Raw genomic sequence first — 19,175 nt, 5'->3', positions numbered from 1 at the left:
GCCGCCGCGCACAGTCCCGCCCGGAACCGGGAAGGAGCATCCCCCGCAGGCCCCGCGGCCGACTCCACTCCGCCGAGAAACACGGCGGCAGAACACAGCGCCACAGGCTTGGGGGATGGAGCTGCCGCCGCTCTCCCAGGTACCGAGCCGGCCCTTAAACTACAACCCCCAGCATGCACCGCGATAGGGCCTCACCGGACATGCGCGTACCCTCGGGTAACCTTCCAGCCCCGGGGGAGGGAGGTGACGTGTTATGGGCGACGGGTTGATGACGTTGCGTTGGCGCCGCCGGCGCGCGGAGGGTCAGAGCGAGTCGGGGGAGCGTAGGACGCGGTGCAGCAGGTCAGGGGACCCCCAAGGCGGAGAGTGCCGGGCGCCGGCCTCCCCTCCCCCCGCGGGCGGGTGGTCCCCGGGGTCCTAGCGCGGGGCTGCCTGCACCCGGCCGCAGCTGGGTCCGTCCGCGGGAGCTGCCGCCTCGCGCCCGTGCGAGCCGCGTCTCCACTGGGCCTTCAGCTGTGCCCGTCCCTCGTGAGGAGAAGAGGGGGCCGCACAGGGCGCGTCTCCCCCGCGGCAGCCGTGCGGCCCAGGAGCTGGTCCCCGGCTTCGCTGAGGGGGCTGCGCGGCGGCCGGGAAGACAGACTCGCGCCGGGCGGGCGCGCTGGCTCTGAAGCCTGGGGGCGAGGGGGGTGTCGGGTGGGCTTGGGAGCCGGAACACCCACGTGGCTAATTTTAGTGGGCCTAGCGGGGGGCCTGCTAGTCACAGTCCGTCTCCCTGCGCTGGGCCACTCGCCCCTAGCTGCAGCGTAGCCCTCCCCGGAGAGGCGTTGGGCAGCAGCTTCTGGTTCACTGCTCTGGCTGCCCTTACCCCGGCCTCTTCCCCCGCAGGTCTGTGCTGAGCACTTCGGCCCTCACTTCTGCACAGGTTGTCTTCCCACTGCTTCTCACTCAAGAACGCACCGAGGACTTCTGGCCACGGGAGTCCCGGTTGGGGGGTCCTTTTCTAGTATTGCCTAGTCAACCTCAGGAGCTTTGTTGGGACAAGGCCGGGCATCCCTATTTGGGAGCAGGGATGCTGAGCGGTAAGAGGGTCATGTCCTGCTACTAGGCATACGTGTGTGCAGGACACGTGTGCACACACAAATAAAGCTAAATGAAGTGAAATAAGTTTTTTGGTTAGAGAATTCCAGCTTCCAGACTCAACTTATGCAGCACATCTGAGTTGGAGCGACTTCTACCAATGGAGGGTCTCAATATACAATACGTGACTCGCAGGGCTTTGGAGTGGAGACCGGAGCTGGAGCACAGAGCAACTCTGGAGCAGTGGAGCTGCAGGTTTTTGCCTGGAGTGGAGCTGGAGCACAGCTCCAAAGCCCTTGTGACTGGGAAGGGAACTGTTACATACTCTTCGATTTCCATAGAGTGATGTGCACTTGCTTTGCACTAGCGACTATTTTTGATGGGGCTGTATCTAGAATATGTCACCCTTGATGTGAATAACAAGCAAATTATGGCAGGTGGATTAAAAAAAATCATGCTTTCTGCCCATCAGTGCATGTTCAGAGGTGTTATGGTATTTGGGTCTGGAGGCGAGGAACAGAATCAGAATCAGCCTTTCTGTTGAGACTCAAGGTAGAGGTATGAGGGGGGAGCATTGTGTATGAAAGGGAGTTCTGAAGTGTAGCCCTGTTGGTCCCAGGATATTAGAGAAAAGATGGATGAAGTTAGGTAATATCTCTTACTGGACTAACTTGTTTCTGTGCTATTTCCTGGCTGACCATTTTGATAAGTTTTGGTCCACTTTTATAGCAGTTATAGTGAAGGGAGAAAAATTGATTCAAAGTGGAATGCATTTAAAACCATTCCTGGCAGAAGTTCATTACAATATATATGTCAACACAGGTGCTAATATAATAGCTGTGAATACTATATAGATAGAAATTAAATGCCACAAGCATTGGTAGTCTACAGATGCTTGTCTATAGTCAGTCTTTGCACAAATTTAACTAAAATGGTGGTGGTGGTGGGGGGGTACTTAAACCAGTGCAGTTCCCTAGAGTGTAGTGTTTCAGAAACATATTATATTGATGTAAACTCTGTGGAGAGTCTTCTTCTGATGGATTCTTCCTCTTCATTTGTGTTGGGGAACCCTTTTTGTGCTGCATTATGCTCATGCCCATAACTCTTATGCATATGCATGAAGGTTCCAAATCCTTTTTCTTTATTGGGATTTCTGCACCCCATAAAATGTGGGGTATCTTGCTTTTCATAAGCTAGCCTCTTAATTCCCATTATTTTTATGAGCATTTATGACAACAAGTCCCCACGGCAACATGCGGTTGCTGCAGTATTTTCCATGATGTTACAATCGGGGGCCATGCGGTATAGATGGGTACATTGTGGCACATTTTCCTGAATATCACCTATTGGCACATTCTTTACAGTAATCTTGTAACTTCACCGGTACAGGATTATGTAAACTGTTCTTTAGGTCTAAAGTCTAATACAGGGGTTCTCAAACGGGGGGGTCGCAAGATTATTAGCTGAGGGGTTGCGAGCTGTCAGCTTCCACACCGAAGCCTGCTTCACCTCCAGCATTTATAATAGTGTTAAATATATAAAAAAATGCTGTGTGAAAGGGGTCACCACTACAAAAGTTTGAGAACCATTGGCCTAATATGACTAAGCTACAGTTCTACAGGCCTCAGCCTGTAGATCTTACATTACAGCCTTACTTTGTTTATATACCTAATACATATTCATCGCTCATAAATAATTGTCAGCATTATACCCCTATAATACTATTGTATTCATTCCTATACTTGTATCTACCTCTGTTTGTCACACTTGATTACATATGAATTAACCACAACAGAAATAATTATATGAAATAATTGGCCACAGAGAACTGCAAAGAAATAAATGTTAGCAAAATGCCATCCTTTTTTCTCTCAAGGATGGTTTTGTTATGAACAAACTTCTGCATCTACATAAAAAAGGTAGGGTCACATTTCCGGAGAAATTATAACAAGCCTTAATGAGATCAGGCAGAAGATATTTTGAGTCATGCTTTATTTCTATATATTGTTTGAGAAGATTTTTTTTTTTTTTTGATTGGAAGCAGCACAACTTACTAGCAATAATATAACAATAGCATTGGCTGAAAGAGGCAAATTTTCTGCACATCATAGGCTTAAACTGAATTGTAGGCTATATTAATTGCTTTTCATATTGATAATTACTGCTTGTTGCTTTCATCATGATCACAGAAGAGATTTGGACAAAAGAAATACCAGAGTTGCCTGTTAAAATAAAGAAAATGGTAATTACTAATACTGGTAGTTGGACCAAAAGTTGAATGATTCTGATTAAGTGGGCCTCTGCCTAAATCTTTTACTTACCCAACTTTATACTTATTTCCAACTAGAATAATTTTTGATTGCTGGCATTAAATCAATTGGCAGGTTAGGATGCTAGAGGCAGCTGTGTTTTACTTTTTTTTCTTTTTTACGCAATGGAATACTGCAAGGTTCAGTTTCTCTTTCTGCATCAAAATAGTGAGCATTGTAAAATGAAGCAGTAATAGTGTTTTAACTAAAAAGACAAATTTGTTATTTGTAAAAGCACCTTGATGCAATAAGATTAATGTAAAATGTCTCTTCTCCCAGGGATTTATGTACCTATCTAGTACTTTTAGTGCTTGAGGGTGAGGCTACAGTTTTGTCACGGATGTCATAGTGGTCATGGAAACTGAGTTTGAATAAAGTCTATGAAATGCCCCCAAACCAAGTGGCAGTGTGACCTAGTTCACTCAAGTTTGGCATGTATGCCCCTTCATTTCTGGCTAACTTTCTGTGCATCAACATTATGTGCTAGGGTGTAATACCAATCAAACTTGCCCGTCTGTTCCTGGGACAGGAGCCACTGCTACAGAGTGAGCATGGGGTGGGCTCACTTTCCAATCCCCTCTTCTTCTTTCCATGATCTGTCATTGTTTATCTAAACTTGTGCCGTGGAATGTTTAAAGATTGGCATGACCATCATAGCCCTACTTGTGTGAACTAGACTTACGGGAGAATAAGACCCTTGGTGTAATGAACTGCAGTGCACTAGGGTAGTATCACACATTCACACTATTCTACCTCTTTATTAGTGGTCTAGATCTAGAAGAGGAACCAAAAGGTCATTAATGAAATTTGCAGAAGATATAAAACTGGATGGTGGGCTGGCGGGACTGACTTATGAAGAAGGCTCTTTGTTGCTTTAGAACCTCATGTCATGGACCGGGGACTTACTGTGCTAGGTGCTGTACAAACACACCAAAAGATGGTCCCTGCTGCAAAGTTCAGGATGAGGCAACAGGGGAATGCAGACAAACAGACTAGGGAGCATAAAGAAACAAGGACTGGTTAGCTTGCTAGGCAGTGGGCTCACCACACTTGCTGCCCAATGGTTGTCAAGAGTTTGGTAGGTATTGCAACAAAGGGGAGAATTAAGAAGAGATGTGAAAGAGGACAATGAGGTGGCTTTGAGGGTATTTATGGGGAGCTTATCCCATGTGTACAGCATAGTGAGAGAGAGCCTGGAGGTGCTTATTTAACATGTAACAAGCGGGTGATGAAGGCAGCCTTCATTGGCAAGATAGAGGCAGGAGCTGAGATTTTGATAGCATGTGAGAGAGGATAAGCAGTGTGGGATAAACTATGAAAGGCCTTGGAAGTGAAAACATTGTATTAGATGAAATGGAGAACAGGGAGCCAGTGGAGGGATGCAGAGAGAAGGGAACATAACTCTTACAAACTTTTTCAGGTAAACACCAAGGGAGGAGATGAATTATGTAGGGTGGTGTGAATGTTATAACTGGAAAAGGAATGTGTTGGGTGACTCTTCAAAAAAATGTGGACACAGATCTAATAGGCTGCAGAATGGTTTCTCAGTAGAAGTGTTGGAATTGGCATTTATTGAATCTGTATATTTTTTTGAAAAGAATGGCAGACAAACAGGAAGCTTCCCATTTCTCCCCTCACCTCCTATTTTAAATGCTGGTTGCAATACACAGTGATCCCTTCCAACCACAGCACGCTTGGGAAAGCGTGGTTGTGTAACCCAGATTTCACCAAATGGGGAGTGGATTACTTATTGAATTGTTATTGGCTTAAAGGCTAGCATCCAAAACTTCCTTCCATTTCCCCAGGTGATGCGATATCACTCTTCTGAGGATAACAGAGACAGAAAGAGAGCAGATGCTGTAAGTGTCTGGGTACAGAGCTGGCCCTTACGCTGCAATTCTCTGTACTGCAATGATGCCAGCAGAGTTAATCTGGAGTGGCTCGGACAGTGTCCTACTGTGGTGGACAAAATAAGACAACCGTTCCCAGAAACCTTCTGCAAAGTATTGCAAAGAACCTCCATGAAAGCTTCCTAGAGATCTCCATGGAGTATTCCAAGGCCATCTCTGTGCACATAAATAGTTTTATCTGAGAGCACCCTCTGCGTAGCTGAAGTTGCCACTGATACCTACTACACCTACTTTTTTTATTCAGATTAAACATAAAAAACAACAGCGTGTAATCCTACAGTTTGATTGGAAATGTATACTCACCAGAGCTGCCTTCATGGCATCACAGTCCACCAGCAATTGGTCTTGTGAAGGGATGGGTTCCAGGACAAAAAACAGTTCTTGGCTGTCAAGGAGAATGGATCCTCCGCTTGCCTGCTCGCATACTCCTCGTCATCAACAATATCCTTCTTGTTGCTTGAGGCCACCCGGAGCTCCTGGGAAGTATCCATAGAGAGTTTTGGGATAGTGGTGGTGTTGCCATCAAGAATCGCATGCTACTCCTCATAAAAGCAGCATGTCTGTGGAACATCTCCAGAACGACTGTTCATCTCCCTTGTCTTACGGTACGCTTGCCCAAGTGCCTTTATCTTCACGCAGCACTGCTGCATGTCCCTCATGCAGCCCTTTTACTCCCATGATTTTGGCATAGATGTCAGTGTTTCCTCTGCTGGACTGGAGCTCTGCCTGCACAGACTCTTCTCCCCACACACCAATAAGATCCATCACCTCCTCTGTACTCCATGCTGGAGCGCGTTTGTGGCCTTGAGTCTCTCCGATCAGCTGTGCTGACGAGCTCTCCATGCTGATCAAACAGGAAATGAAAATTCAAAAGTTTCCAGGGCTTGAACAGGGGAGTGGCTGTTTCCTGTGTACCTGGCTGATGTGCAGTGGAGTTGAAAGTGCTCTCCAGAGCAGTTATGACAGAGCACTGTGTGACACCTCCTGGAGGCCAACTCATTCAAATTACACAACGCAGTGTCTACGCTGTCCCCATGTCGAATCAAGCCCTACGCCTCTCGCCGAGATGGAGTACAGAAGTCAACTTTACAGGCCACTTAGGTCGGTGGAAGGGACTTGATAGTGTAGACAGATACATTATTAAATCGATCTAACGTGGCTTATGTTGACCTAACTCTGTAGTGTAGACCAGGCCTAGGTGTGAGAAGATGAGACTTAATTCTACAATCTTGAAGAACCTGGTAACCAGAAACAACAAATTCAATTCACTAACCACAGATAATACTTCCATTGTTTGTTTAATCAGTAGTTTTAAATGCAAAGCATGTTTTGATAAACATTTACTTATGTATCCAGCACATTTAAAGTAATTTTATTTAAGTAATTAAAAAAAGTAAGACTTTTTGTGTTTTTAATTGAATTTCCATCCAAATAGAGCATGACAAAAAATAATGAATAAAAAAATTGTTTACTAAATAAGAAATGCATAATTCACCATTTTCTAAAAATTAAGGATCTGAATAAATATAAATTGTTATATAATTGCTTAAATAAATTTATATAGATTTAGTGCATCCTCCTGATTAGCAAAAAGAATGCCCAAATTTAGCTGTAAAGGCCAATTTAATTCCAAGCAACATGTTTACCAACCAATGAGAATCAGCCTTTCTTTAGAAAAATGAAAACTACAAACGCAAACTAAGATTAAAATAAATTATTTAACTCAGTTTTCTGCTTGCTGATTAAATCATGATTATATTGCTTTGATTTAAATCAATCCATCCTGCCACACACAGAACATCTAATTGAATTAAAGTCTGTATAAAACCATTTCAATGTAGTGAGGGTACCAGGACTAGCAGGGATTGAGGACCACTTGACAGGAACCACAGTGGCTTCTGTGGCATATTTTGGGTACATCCCAGTAGGGAAAAATCTGTAGTGCTGCAGCTTGAAGGCCAGTATGTACTTTTCACCAGGCACGACTCCATGTGCTTAGCAGGGCACTCCAGTGCTCAATTTGGGAGAGCAGTGCTGCAGTTTGTATTTTTGCTGAGAGCTCCTCAATACTGCTCACTAATCTCCCACAAGTGGGACTGTACAGAGGCTCAAAGAAAGAGAGCTTATCCACTAATCACCTGTTCTTTCACACTCAATGACCACCTTTCCCTTCACCTCAGAGTCCTGTGTAACATCAGGACACTGGTTTGGGAGAAGGGACAGGAAGTTAAGGAGGTGAAGTCTCTTATAGCCTTAGTTCTTGAACGTTTGATGCCATGAGATGGCACTTGCACATGTGTGCTCTCCCCTTCTCCCCTCACCCTGGTGGGTGCGGCCTTCCAGAAGGTTCTGTGTGCTTGCCACCGGGGGACAACTCCCATAAGTGTCAATGCAGACAGGTGACTCAAAACATTAGGCACCAATAAGTAACTTCTCTTTATCTCCTGTCACTTCCTCATTTACCTAGTCTATCTTGTCTTCTCTCTCCTTGCCCAGGCTCTCCCTCCTTCCTGTTGTTAATCTTCTTTCATCTTAATACTGGCCTACCAGTCCTCTGCCAGTCACAGTCATGTTGCCCTCTCTGGTGGCCGAGTGGAGGGGAAGCTGCTGAGGATCTTGTGGGCTGAGCTGTGTGCATTTGTTGTGTTGCCCCTGATCTCTGCTACAGAACTCAAGAGAAAGCTGTTAGTATCTGTTAGTAAATATTAACCCTATTCTTTTTTTCTGTTTGATTAATTTATATATTAACTATTCTTTAGAATCTTTATCTTCAACAGAGAGTGTGTCTGAATTCTAAGGCACAGAACACTGGCCCTTGACCGATAGATAACCCTGTGCAGGAATGTTCTCCATCATACCGTATTTTAAAAACAATGAGGAATCCTTGAGGCACCTTAAAAACTAACACAGTTATTTGGGCATAAGCTTTCGCGGGATAGGTGTGTATTGTAGTTTTAAGAACAGATAGAGCCAGAAGGGTTCCCGGAAATCACCTACTACAGGACAGGCCCAACAAAGAAAGTAACAGAACTCCACTAGCCATTATCTACAGCCCCCAACTAAAACCTCTACAGTGCCTCATCAGCGGTCTACAACCTATCCTGAAGGACTATCCCTCACTCTCTCAGATCTTGGGGGACAGGCCACTCCTTGCTTACAGACAGCCCCCCAACCTGAAGCAAATACTCACCAGCAACCACATGCCAGAAAAACTAACTCAGGAACCAATCCCTGTAACAAACCATGTTGCCAACTCTGCCCGCATATCTATTCAAGGGACACCATCGTAGGACCCAACCACATCAGCCATACCATCAAGGGCCCGTTCACCTGCACGTCTACCAATGTGATATATGCCATCACGTGCCAGCAATGCCCTTCTGCCATGTATATTGGCCAAACTGGACAGTCTACGCAAAAGAATAAATGGACACAAATCTGACATCAATAATTGTAACATTCAAAAACCAGTAGGAGAACACTTGAATCTCCCTGGACACTCAATAACAGACTTAAAAGTCACCATTCTTCAATTAAAAAAAATCAGAAACGGACTTCAACGAGAAACTGCAGAACTGGGATTAATTTGAAAACTTGACACCATCAAATTAGGTCTGAATAAAGACTGAGTGGCTGGGTCACTACAAAAAATAATTTCCCTTCTGTTGATACACTGTCATAACCTAGTCCCAGATTTGGACCTTAGCGTCCAAAATATGGGGATTAGCATGAAAACCTCCAAGCTTAGTTACCAGCTTGGACCTGGTAAAGCTGCCACCACCCAAAAAATTAGAGTGTTTTGGGGCACTCTGGTCCCCCCAAACCTTCCCTGGGGACCCCAAGACCCAAATCCCTTGAGTCTCACAACAAAGGGAAATAAACCTTTTCCCTTCCCCCTTCCAGGTGTTCCTGGAGAGATGCCCAGAAGCAAGCTCCGTGAATCTAAACAGAGGGATTCCACCCTCCCCGTTTCCAGCCTTGGAAAACAGAAGTACCGAGAACTAATCTCTCTTCCCCCCTCACCCAGAGGGAATGCAAAGTCAGGCTAGTAAATCTAACACACACAGATTTCCCCCTGACTTCTTCCTCCCACCAATTCCCTGGTGAGCACAGACTCAATTCCCTGGAGTTCCCCACTAAAGAAAAACTCCAACAGGTCTTAAAAAGAAAGCTTTGTAAGAAGAAAGAAAAATACATAAAAATGGTCTCTCTGTATTAAGGTGACAAATACAGGGTCATTTGCTTAAAAGAAATATGAATAAACAGCCTTATTCAAAAATAATACAATTCAAAACATTCCAGCAACTATACCCATGTAAATACAAAAGAAAACAATAGAAACCTTACTGCCTTACTATATTTGTACTTACAACTTGGAAACAGAAGATTAGAAAGCAAGAGACAGAAATCCTCCCATAGCCGAGAGAGAGACAGGCACAAGACAAAGAACTCAGACACAAACTTCCCTCCATCCAGACCTGAAAAAGTCTGGTTTCCTGATTGGTTCTCTGGTCAGGTGCTTCAGGTTACCTCTTTCCAGGTGTAAGAGACATTAACCCTTAGCTATCTGTTTATGACACACACCTTCTTGTCAACTGTTGAGAATTGGTCACATTCACGCTAACTGAATTGGCCTCTTCAGCACTGACCCCCAACTTGGTCAGTGCTGTATATACCTGCTTACTTGTATTTTCCAGTTCATGCATCTGATGAAGTGGGTTATATCCCACAAAAGCTTATGCCCAAATAACCACTGATATAGGGCATATACATAATGGTTACAGAAGCATATATAGACTTGGGAAACTAATAAGGGATGATTGTTACAGTAGATGTTTTCTGTTGGGGAGTCAATAGGGAAGATTGATTGTGGGGTAAGAAGGACCCATTGAGAGAGATTATCTTGACAAATTGTTAGTCTTCTCAGCTGTGAACAATCAGGCCTTCACACATAAACCAGGTAAAGTGAGAATGCATAGAAATGACATCAGAACATATGTTCCTGGGGAATATTCTTGCAAAAAAGGTTTCTTTGTCTACAACCCTATATAATGATATTGGTAAGGGAACTTCACTGGGGGAATGAGGGCTGTGCTTCCCTCCAGATACACTGAGGCAGAGCCAGCTCTTGGTAGGGTAATAATGTATCTGTTTCTGTATTCTGTGTAGTGCTGGACTAATCTCTGATTCATAATCTTAGATTAAATAATTCCAATTTAGCCCATTGGTTGAAAATCTTGAGTCATTAACTCAGACATGCAACAGAGCAATGAGTTGAACTGGAACTGCTGGAGACAGCACAATGGGCAGTGTAACCGCACCGAGAGCTGGTAAGACCAGTATTGTGTGTTGCTGCTCCATTGGTTCCTCTTCAACACAACTTGGTGGGGTGGGAACATTCAGGACTAATCGCCATAGCAGAGGCAACCTGCTCTCATCAGAACAATGTTCCTACTCTCTGCTGCAGAGGGAGTTTCAAACCATGAATTGTGTGAACAGCATGTAACTCTTTCTGAGTAAGAAGGCTAGCTAAAGAACAGAACTGTTCATCGCTAGATTAAGTGTTAAACAAAATCCCTAGGATTCCTTGGTATATTAGTACCACAGCTGTTAATGGCTGAATTACTTTAGTGGAAAAATACACAAGTCATTTAATCCTAAATTAGTTGATGCTGTCATAATGTGCAAAAGACTTTACTGAACTTTCTCTCGGGAGGATATTTTGAGATTTTCTTCTTTCATGTGTTTTTTATACATTTGTGTGTGCATGTAGCAGATGATGAAACTCTGATGAAGAACTCTTGCATTTACCTAGTTACGTACATTTCCTTCCCTGTGGACAGATAACTTGAGCCTCAAGTGATCAGCTAAAATGAGGACCCTGGGGAACTCAGAATGATAAAACAGCAATAATAGCTCTCATTCCTATACCGACTGTACACTTACTGCCTTTTTTTCCCCCTTAAATTTTACAGAACAAAAATAACAGAAATGCAGGAGAATTAATCATATAGAATTGAAAATGATTTCGCCACATCATAAACTTCCTCAGTGGATGTCTGCACAGAGTAAAGACGATGTGGGTGACAAAAAGGTAGGATCTGATGTGAAAATCCAGTTGTGCTACATTACATAGATGGTTTGGACTAATGTTTGATTTTGTTACATTTTCAGCTTGTACCGTTGTTCCAGTATTCCTTGTTAATGTATTTATAGCTTGTCTGTAGATTAATTGTATATATGTGGTACATTTTTGATTGATGATCCATTTTGCCGTACAGAATTTTTCATTTGACAGAACAACAATCTTAATATAAATTTCACCATGTAATATGTTAGTACCTGTTAATAAATAGTAATACTTTTAGTTTTTTCTTTCTGTATATTTTATTCATTTATACATATTAACTATTCTTTAGAATCTGTATCCACAACAAAGAGTATATCTGAATTCTAAGGTCCAGACACTGGTCCTTGACTAGTAAGTTACCCTATTTCGGAATGTATTCATTATGCTGTATTTAATAACTTCAAGGCACTTTCATGTCTCTCAAACTCCAGATATTCTTGGAAACCAGCTCCTTAACATATATAATGTTGACATAAGCATATATAGACTTGGGAAACTAATAAGAGATTATTGTCATAGCATATGTTTTCTGTTGGGGGAATCAATATAGAAGACTGATTGTGGGATAAGAAAGACCCGTTGAGAGATATTAACTTGAATAATTGTTAGTTCTCTCAGCGGTAAATAATCATGTCTTAACACAAGAGAGAATATATAGAAATGACATCACAACATATGTTTCTGGGAGAATATTCTTGGAAACTGGGTTTCCTTTGTTGGAAATCCTATATAATGATAGTGATATGAAAACTTGGCGGCGGGAGGGAGGGGGATGAAAACTGCACGTCCCTTCCAGATACAGGTAAGATACATATACAGCTCTTAGTCTGACAACAAAGGGTAGTAATGTATTTACTTCTGTATTCTGTATAGTGCTGTATTTATCTCTGATTAACTTATTTCAACAATATCAAGTCGTTAACACAAACATGCAACAAATAGAATCCGCTCTGTCTGTCTATCAGTGACTAAACAACAACATGGTATGAGGATTAAATTAATTAATAGCAGTCAAGACATGAGTGTTACTGTGTATAAAACACTGGGTAATACATTACTGTATCTGATCATCTGAGTTTGCTATACTTCAGTGCTATGGAGTAACAGCAATTGCTCCACAGTTAAAGTTGCAGCTGAGTCTTCTTTATAATCATGATTATGACCTCCTTTTAAAAACCAGAAAAACTGCTATCATTATAGCAAATTTTATTTGTCAATTGTTGGAGGCTCCAGCATGGCACTGGGGAGCACAGGCCATTGGCTTCACAGAGGTGGGAGATCACGCTACAGCACCCACTGGGACATGGACTCAGCCGTGAGGCTGTACCCAACCCTGACACAGCCAAGGACTGGACTTGTCCCAGAAACATCCCAGGGCTCTGCCCCTCTGTGCCAGGTGCACCAGGCGGGGACAGGCAGGCTCAGCAAGGCCAGATGTGGAGGGGCTTAGTGTGGGGGGATCCAGGTGCGGATTGAGAGGGTTCTGTGTGGGGCAATCTGGATGTGGGTGGCTCAGTGGGGGATCTGGATGCACAGGAGATTGTTGGGGCGATCTGGGTGCAACGCTAATGGGACTCTGCAGGGAGGGTCCAGGTGAAGGTGGTTGGGACTCAGCGAGGGGTAGGTCAGGCGTGTAGGGGGGATAGAGCTTAGTAGGGGGTATGGATGTGGGGGCCTCAGGGGAGGCCCAGATCCTGGGGCAGTGGGGCTCAGTGGGGTGGGGATCCAGGTGCAGCTGGTTGAGGCTCAGTGGGCTGGGGATCTGGGTGTGGGTGGCTTGGTGGAGTGGTCCAGGTGCTGGGGGAGTGGGGCTCATCATGGCGATTCTGAGTGTGCGAGGCAAGACTCAGCAGGAGAGCCTAGGTATGAGGGGGTCTGGATAACGGGGCATGGGTGGATGGAGGAGCTGCTCCCTGTACAGCGATCGCTCCCCCTGCAGCTGAGTAGATATGGGTTCGGGGAGCGGAGAGGGAAAGAGTTTGCAGAGCTTCCTGCAGCTGGGGGAGAAATCTGAGGGTGGGTCTGACCTGGTCTCAGATGCTGTGCACGGAAGAAGAACCAGCCAGGAATAGCAGCTGAATTGGCGCAGGGTAGGAACCACCAGCCAGGTCTTCCCCAGTCCCTCCTCCCTCACAGTGATTTACCTCTCTGCCAGCTGCCCTGGGCCCACAAAACATACTGCGGGTGGGGTTGGGGGTTTGCATGACCGCTCTTGTGGCTTCCCTTTGCTTCCCGTCAGAAAGTAATTTTTCTGCAGGGAAGCAAAGAAATCTGCAGGGGACATAAATTCTGCACATGCGCAGTGGTGCAGAATTCCCCCAGGAGTAGTACATGGAGCTGCTTACAGAGAAGACTACATGCATCAATAGTTTCTGGTGCACAGGAACCCTTATATTCCAGGAGATGTGCACAAAAAACAAACAAAACCCCATACTTCTCTGTTATGAGCAGAAGTTGCATGTTACAAGACAGCAGTTGAATATAAGTGGCACCTAGTTATGTACAAATTTTTTTGCTTATGATCAATAACTATCAACAAAGATCTGAAATGCAGTTTCCCTCACCCCCAAAGGCTGCAGCTGATCTTGTCAGGATATACCTCTCAATCAAGAGATGGATTCACTGCCATGGACAAATTTCAGCCAGAGCCAAATTATAAATCCTTTCTATTATTAAAAAAAAAAAGAGAGAGAGAGAGAACCAACCCCCCGCCCCAATAAAATAACCAAAAGTGAAAAGAAAATTCAAAGGATATAAAAACTGAAATTTCACACCAAAAGGCTACTACCTACATTTACAGAGAACAATTTGATTTCCACTTTAGAATGTAATCGTAACTGTGGAGATGATATTATGTCCATGATATGCAGTGTGGCCAGATTGTGTTGCCTTGAAGGTGCTATGGATTATTTGTCTCCTGTGGGTCTGACTCAAGGTTGTTTCCAAAGCTAGGTGTTTCTTACTGTAGCGTGTTATGCTGGCTGCCAAATAACTGATGGCTTGTCTTTGATACAAAATTGTATGTTCTGTACAGAGTAGAATTAGCTAATGTGATGCTGCCAAGGACAAGCCATGTTCAGCATTGTGTCAGGTGTTTAAGGATAAACCCTGATCTACACTGACCGCATAGTCACAGCCAGCATTGTTTGATTACTCTAATTTTTAGTCCCGTCCTAGTGCTGTTAATGTGTAGCAAAGACAAGGCCTGAGCCGTGTCTTAGACATAAGTTGCTTTATAAGAAGGAACAAAATAAACATTTTAACCAAGTAAAGATGAGAGGAAATATCAACTACAATTGATATTACACTTAATATTTAAAAGGGAATTTTTAATCTTCAGGGCACCTGACTAATAATTTAAAAAAGACTCTTCTGCAGCCCAACGTTTCACATGCTCCTGGGTGTTTGGGCTGTGCTCCTCTCTGCAGTGTTGTGGAGGTAGATCAGCCTTTAGGTGCCGCATGCTCTAGTCACGCCCTCTCTGCTGCTGCTTGCTGCCAGACTCTGCCTTTGCAGCAGCAAACGGTGGCAGTTTCTGTTTCTCCCACCCTTATTCTTCTGTGTTCGCTTGTTTTGCCCATTTTTTGTGAAGTGGGGAGCGGTGTTCTCCCTCTTCAGTGATCCTCTTCCTCCCTGGGTTGATTATCCCTCAGGTTTAATCCTCCTTCAATCTCCACTGCAGCGTCTCCCTGCCTGCTCTTCTCCCCCTGGGAGAAGCCAGGAATGCACTGGGTCAAATCCAAGCGATGCTCTATATGTGATGCAGCCTTTCCAGGCTCAGCAGATGGGGAGTTGTGCCCAGACTGCACCCAGCCTTCTGTCTCAAATTCTCTTGAGGAAGTGAATTAGGGATGATAAGGGCAAGCACGTTCACAAGAGCCCCCCCACCTCAGGATCTGTACCATACAAGAGCCAAAGGCCTCTATTGCTGAGACATCAGAGGTGGATGCTGCAGTAGCATCCCTCACGGGGGATATGGTTATTCCCTTAGGAGTGGAGTTCTCCCCGAAGGATCCCATAGATGGAAAGATGAACCCACTCTCCAGAAGGACTTTGACGTTTCCTCTGCCACCCTCCAAGCATCTTTGGCAGTTCCCTGTTTGGCTGGAGCATCTCTTTCCTGGACCGAAGATCTCAAGGCCTTAAGTCCAGAGATCACCTTGACTTTGGTTCCATTTTAAAGAGCATCTCACTAATAACAGCATTTGTAGCTGATGCCTCAGTGGATGCGATCAGACTGTCAGTCCAAGCCATGGCTTCTAGCTGAATAGCCAGGCACCACCTATGGCTCTGACCCTGGAAGGTGAATACTGACTCTGAGCAAGTCCTATGCTCTGCCAAGTTTACAGTTTTCCTCCTTTTTGGAGAAAAAGTTGGCTATGTTGGTGGCTGACAATGTGGCAAAATCCACATAGTCTCTCCCTTCCCCATTAACTGTCTTCAGGAGAGACTGTGGACCAGCCTTCAGACAGAGATACTCCTTTTGCTCCTCATCTTTGCAGAGATACCGGCAAAGGGACACAGATTCTTCCAGAAAAAACAGTGGAATCTGGCTCTGGGGTTTGGAAATGTTGAGGGAGCAGCTTGCACCCACCAATCCAGTGCAAATCCCAGAAACCCTTGAATTCCAACTGTTCTGGGCTTCTCTCAGAAAGGCATAGACAGCCCAGTACAGTTGCCTGTCGGTGTCCGCTCTTAGTAGCATGCTATTCACAACATGCTTAGGTTTCCTCATGGCCGACAAACCACAGGTAGCCAGATTCCTTGGAGCAGTCTGGTTAGCCAGTCCGACAGTCAGGCTGCTCTTCCCAAAATGGGATTTACTGCTAGTTTTGGTGGCTCTGACAAGCCATCTGCTTGAACTGTTGACTCCAGTGTTCTTATTTGTCCATTAAGACCTGTTTTAGTAGCTGCTGCATCCGGCAGGCGTGTGTCAGAGCTGGCAGCCTTATCTATGCGGCAGCCTTTACTGCATGTTCCATGAGGCCAAGGTGGGGTTCAGGACACCGGAATCTATTTTTACTAAGGTAAATTCCTACTCCTTTCATTCTCAAGAGGTTGTGCTTCCTTTGTTCTGTTCAAAACCACAGCAGCAAACAGAGAAGACATGGCATACTTGATGTTTTTAAGGCTCCTCTGACATCTATCTCAAATGTAAACAGTCCTCAAGAACATTGGGCTCTCTATTATTGTCCTTCCACTCAAAATGGCAGGGACTTAGAGCTTCCAAGTCCTCCGTTGCTAGGTGGATTAGACTACAAATCATTGGAGGTTCCTAGCTCAGAAGAGATCAAGGCGTGCTCCACGAGAACTGTAGCAACCTCACAGGCGCAATGAGAAAATGCGTCCCCTTTGGAATTTGAAAAGCAGACACTTTGTCTGCAGCTAACACCTTTATTAATCACTATAAAATGGACTTTCTTCTGCAGAGGTCTCCTTTGGCAGAAAGGTGCTGTGGGTGGTGGCCCAGAAATAATATAGGGCTTTTGGGGGGTACATCTTTTCTACCAAACTCTTGTTTTATACCCCTCTTTATGTCTAATCACTGCTTTCTGCTTCCCAGACATCCAGAATTGTGGGAGATGCTGCTTGCAGAAAGGAAATTATTGATAGGAAATTTTTTGTTCTTTTTAATGAACTGTACAAATTATTTCATATGTCCATGTATTGCACCACAAAAACTATATTAAAATAACATTATTAAGGTTGCAAGTCAAATATACCAAAGCTAGAAATGCCAGAATTTAGGTTGCCTATGTGACATTAATTTGCTCCTCTGTATTCACGTTCACAAGTGACTTTATCTGCTAAGTCCTAACAAGTCTTAGCTGAACATGTGCAATTTGTATAGGTTTATAACTTGGCCAAAATAGGGCTCATTTTTACAGGTATGGTAAAAGGCACATCCCTGACTCAAAATGACACATTTCAGGTCCCTGCTGCAAAGCATGGAGATGCTACAGCATTTTGAAGAAAAGGTTGCCGAAAATGTTTAACCTGGACAAAACATATTTTTCCCTAGTCTTGTTCTCAGAAATGATGAAATCTTTTGGCTGAAGTTTTACAAAAACAAGTCAGTAAAAGGCTGACACCTGTCATGGCAAATTTCAGCCCAAATGGTTAAAGCTTGGCAAATTTGTAAGCAAGTGAAGACAGGGTCTTTAATAAAGGGTGGTGCTATGAGCTGTCTATTTTAAAGTTTGTAACTGTTCTGCTAAATAGTTTTACAGTAACAAACCAACCCCAAAATTGTTTTGGTAGCCATGACTACGGCTTTAAGAAAGTTGTATTGCTAATGAATGTGTTTGCAGTGTGGCTAAATATGCTAAAGAATGTGTTTGCAGTGTGGCTAAATATGCTAAAGAATGTGTTTGCAATGTGGCTAAATATGCCCTATAACAGATCCTCTTCTATAACAGAAGTCTCTTGTTCAGAGGAGTGTTCTGGAAAATGACCTGCCTATTTTAGAGTTCCATGGCTCTGTTGTTTACAGCTACGATGCCAGCGACTGCTCCTTTCTGTCAGAAGATATCAGGTAAAAGCTTGCATGGTTCCTTGGTGTGTGTGTCTATCGCTACCTCAGAAGGGTTTGTGTTTTTCACGTGCACACATATACCTGTTGTGCAATTTTCATACACAGAGGGGTCAGCTACTCAGCCCTAGAAAATGTCTGTAGATAATAGAGGTCTTCTTTTTAGTGTAAGTAGCAGAATTCTGTCTGGTTTTATGTATTGTTTACAAGCACCAAGTGAAGTTACAGTTTCTTAGGACTAAAAATTATCCATAAATGCTACTGAATGACATCTGCAGTGAGTGGAAATTTAGAAATAAACTTTTAACTTTAGCTGACTGGATGTAATTCTGCATTTGTACCCTTTTTGTGAGACTTCATGTCAGGAGACAGCATTCTTTAAAGTGCAAATCCTGTACTCTACAAGTGTGTAACTTTTCACATTGTGACTAACTCCATGGATTTCAGTAATTTCAGTAGGACTACAGTGTGTAAAGTATGTGTTTGAATCTCTGCAGGAACGGGGCCTAAAGATATATTATCAATTCATTATGCAAGTAGTTGGTTTCTGGATTTGGATAGTGCATACAATGTTTTTGGGGACAAACTTAGCATAAAATCATCAATAAATTGAGAAAAATAGTTATGAGCAAGAACTTCCAAAAATATATCTAAGGAAAGAGTGTCCAGTTTCTGTTTTTCTCTCTCTTGGGGTGAATTTAATTGAGGTACAGCAAGCCAAAGAATGGGTGTCTGTACTGCATAAGACCTGTAGTTAAGGGTGTACATTGTTTGGAAGGTGTCAGGTGAGCCCTTTGCAGTAGGGTGAATTTCACCATCAGTATGGAGGCTGTTTGACTACAACTCTACTAACAGCCTCGTGAACAGGGAGTGAGAGAAGAAATTTTTTAGTTGTTCATTCTAAAGTAAGATATACTGTTGTCATATGTCATAGATGAGGCGTAGGCAACCTATGGCTCGTGTGCCGAAGGCGGCACACAAACTGATTTTCAGTGGTGCTCACACTGCATTTTAATTTAAACTAAGCTGCTTAAACATTTTAAAAACCTTATTTACTTTACAGACAACAATAGTTAAGTTATATTATTATTAGACTTATAGAAAGAGACCTTCTAAAAATGTTAAAATGTATTACCGGCACGCGAAACCTTAAATTAGAGTAAGTAAATGAAGACTCAGCTCACCACTTCTGAAAGGTTGCCGACCCCTGTTATATG

General features: G+C 43.7%; 1 protein-coding gene across 9 annotated transcripts in view; it reads left to right on the top strand.

Annotated features, from left to right (window-relative positions):
* The first annotated feature begins 254 nt into the window (after positions 1-254).
* WRN (WRN RecQ like helicase) overlaps positions 255-19,175 on the top strand; it is a 106,888-nt gene continuing 87,967 nt past the window's right edge. For 3 of the 9 annotated variants that reach the window (XM_030565287.1, XM_030565288.1, XM_030565290.1), the window contains exons 1-4: positions 5,192-5,901; positions 7,793-7,980; positions 11,272-11,390; positions 17,846-17,961. In XM_030565287.1, coding sequence (XP_030421147.1) covers positions 11,319-11,390; positions 17,846-17,961 — 188 coding nt within the window. In that variant the 5' untranslated portion in view covers positions 5,192-5,901; positions 7,793-7,980; positions 11,272-11,318. Of the gene's footprint in view, positions 343-670; positions 1,080-5,191; positions 5,902-7,792; positions 7,981-11,271; positions 11,391-17,845; positions 17,962-19,175 lie in introns of those variants that run through there. The other 6 variants (XM_030565283.1, XM_030565282.1, XM_030565285.1 and 3 more) reach the window with 6 other exon arrangements.

Source organism: Gopherus evgoodei, chromosome 5, assembly GCF_007399415.2.
Source record: "Gopherus evgoodei ecotype Sinaloan lineage chromosome 5, rGopEvg1_v1.p, whole genome shotgun sequence".
Classification (NCBI taxonomy): domain Eukaryota; kingdom Metazoa; phylum Chordata; order Testudines; family Testudinidae; genus Gopherus; species Gopherus evgoodei.
Note: the sequence above shows the minus strand (reverse complement) of the source record. Positions and strands in the feature narration are given on the sequence as shown.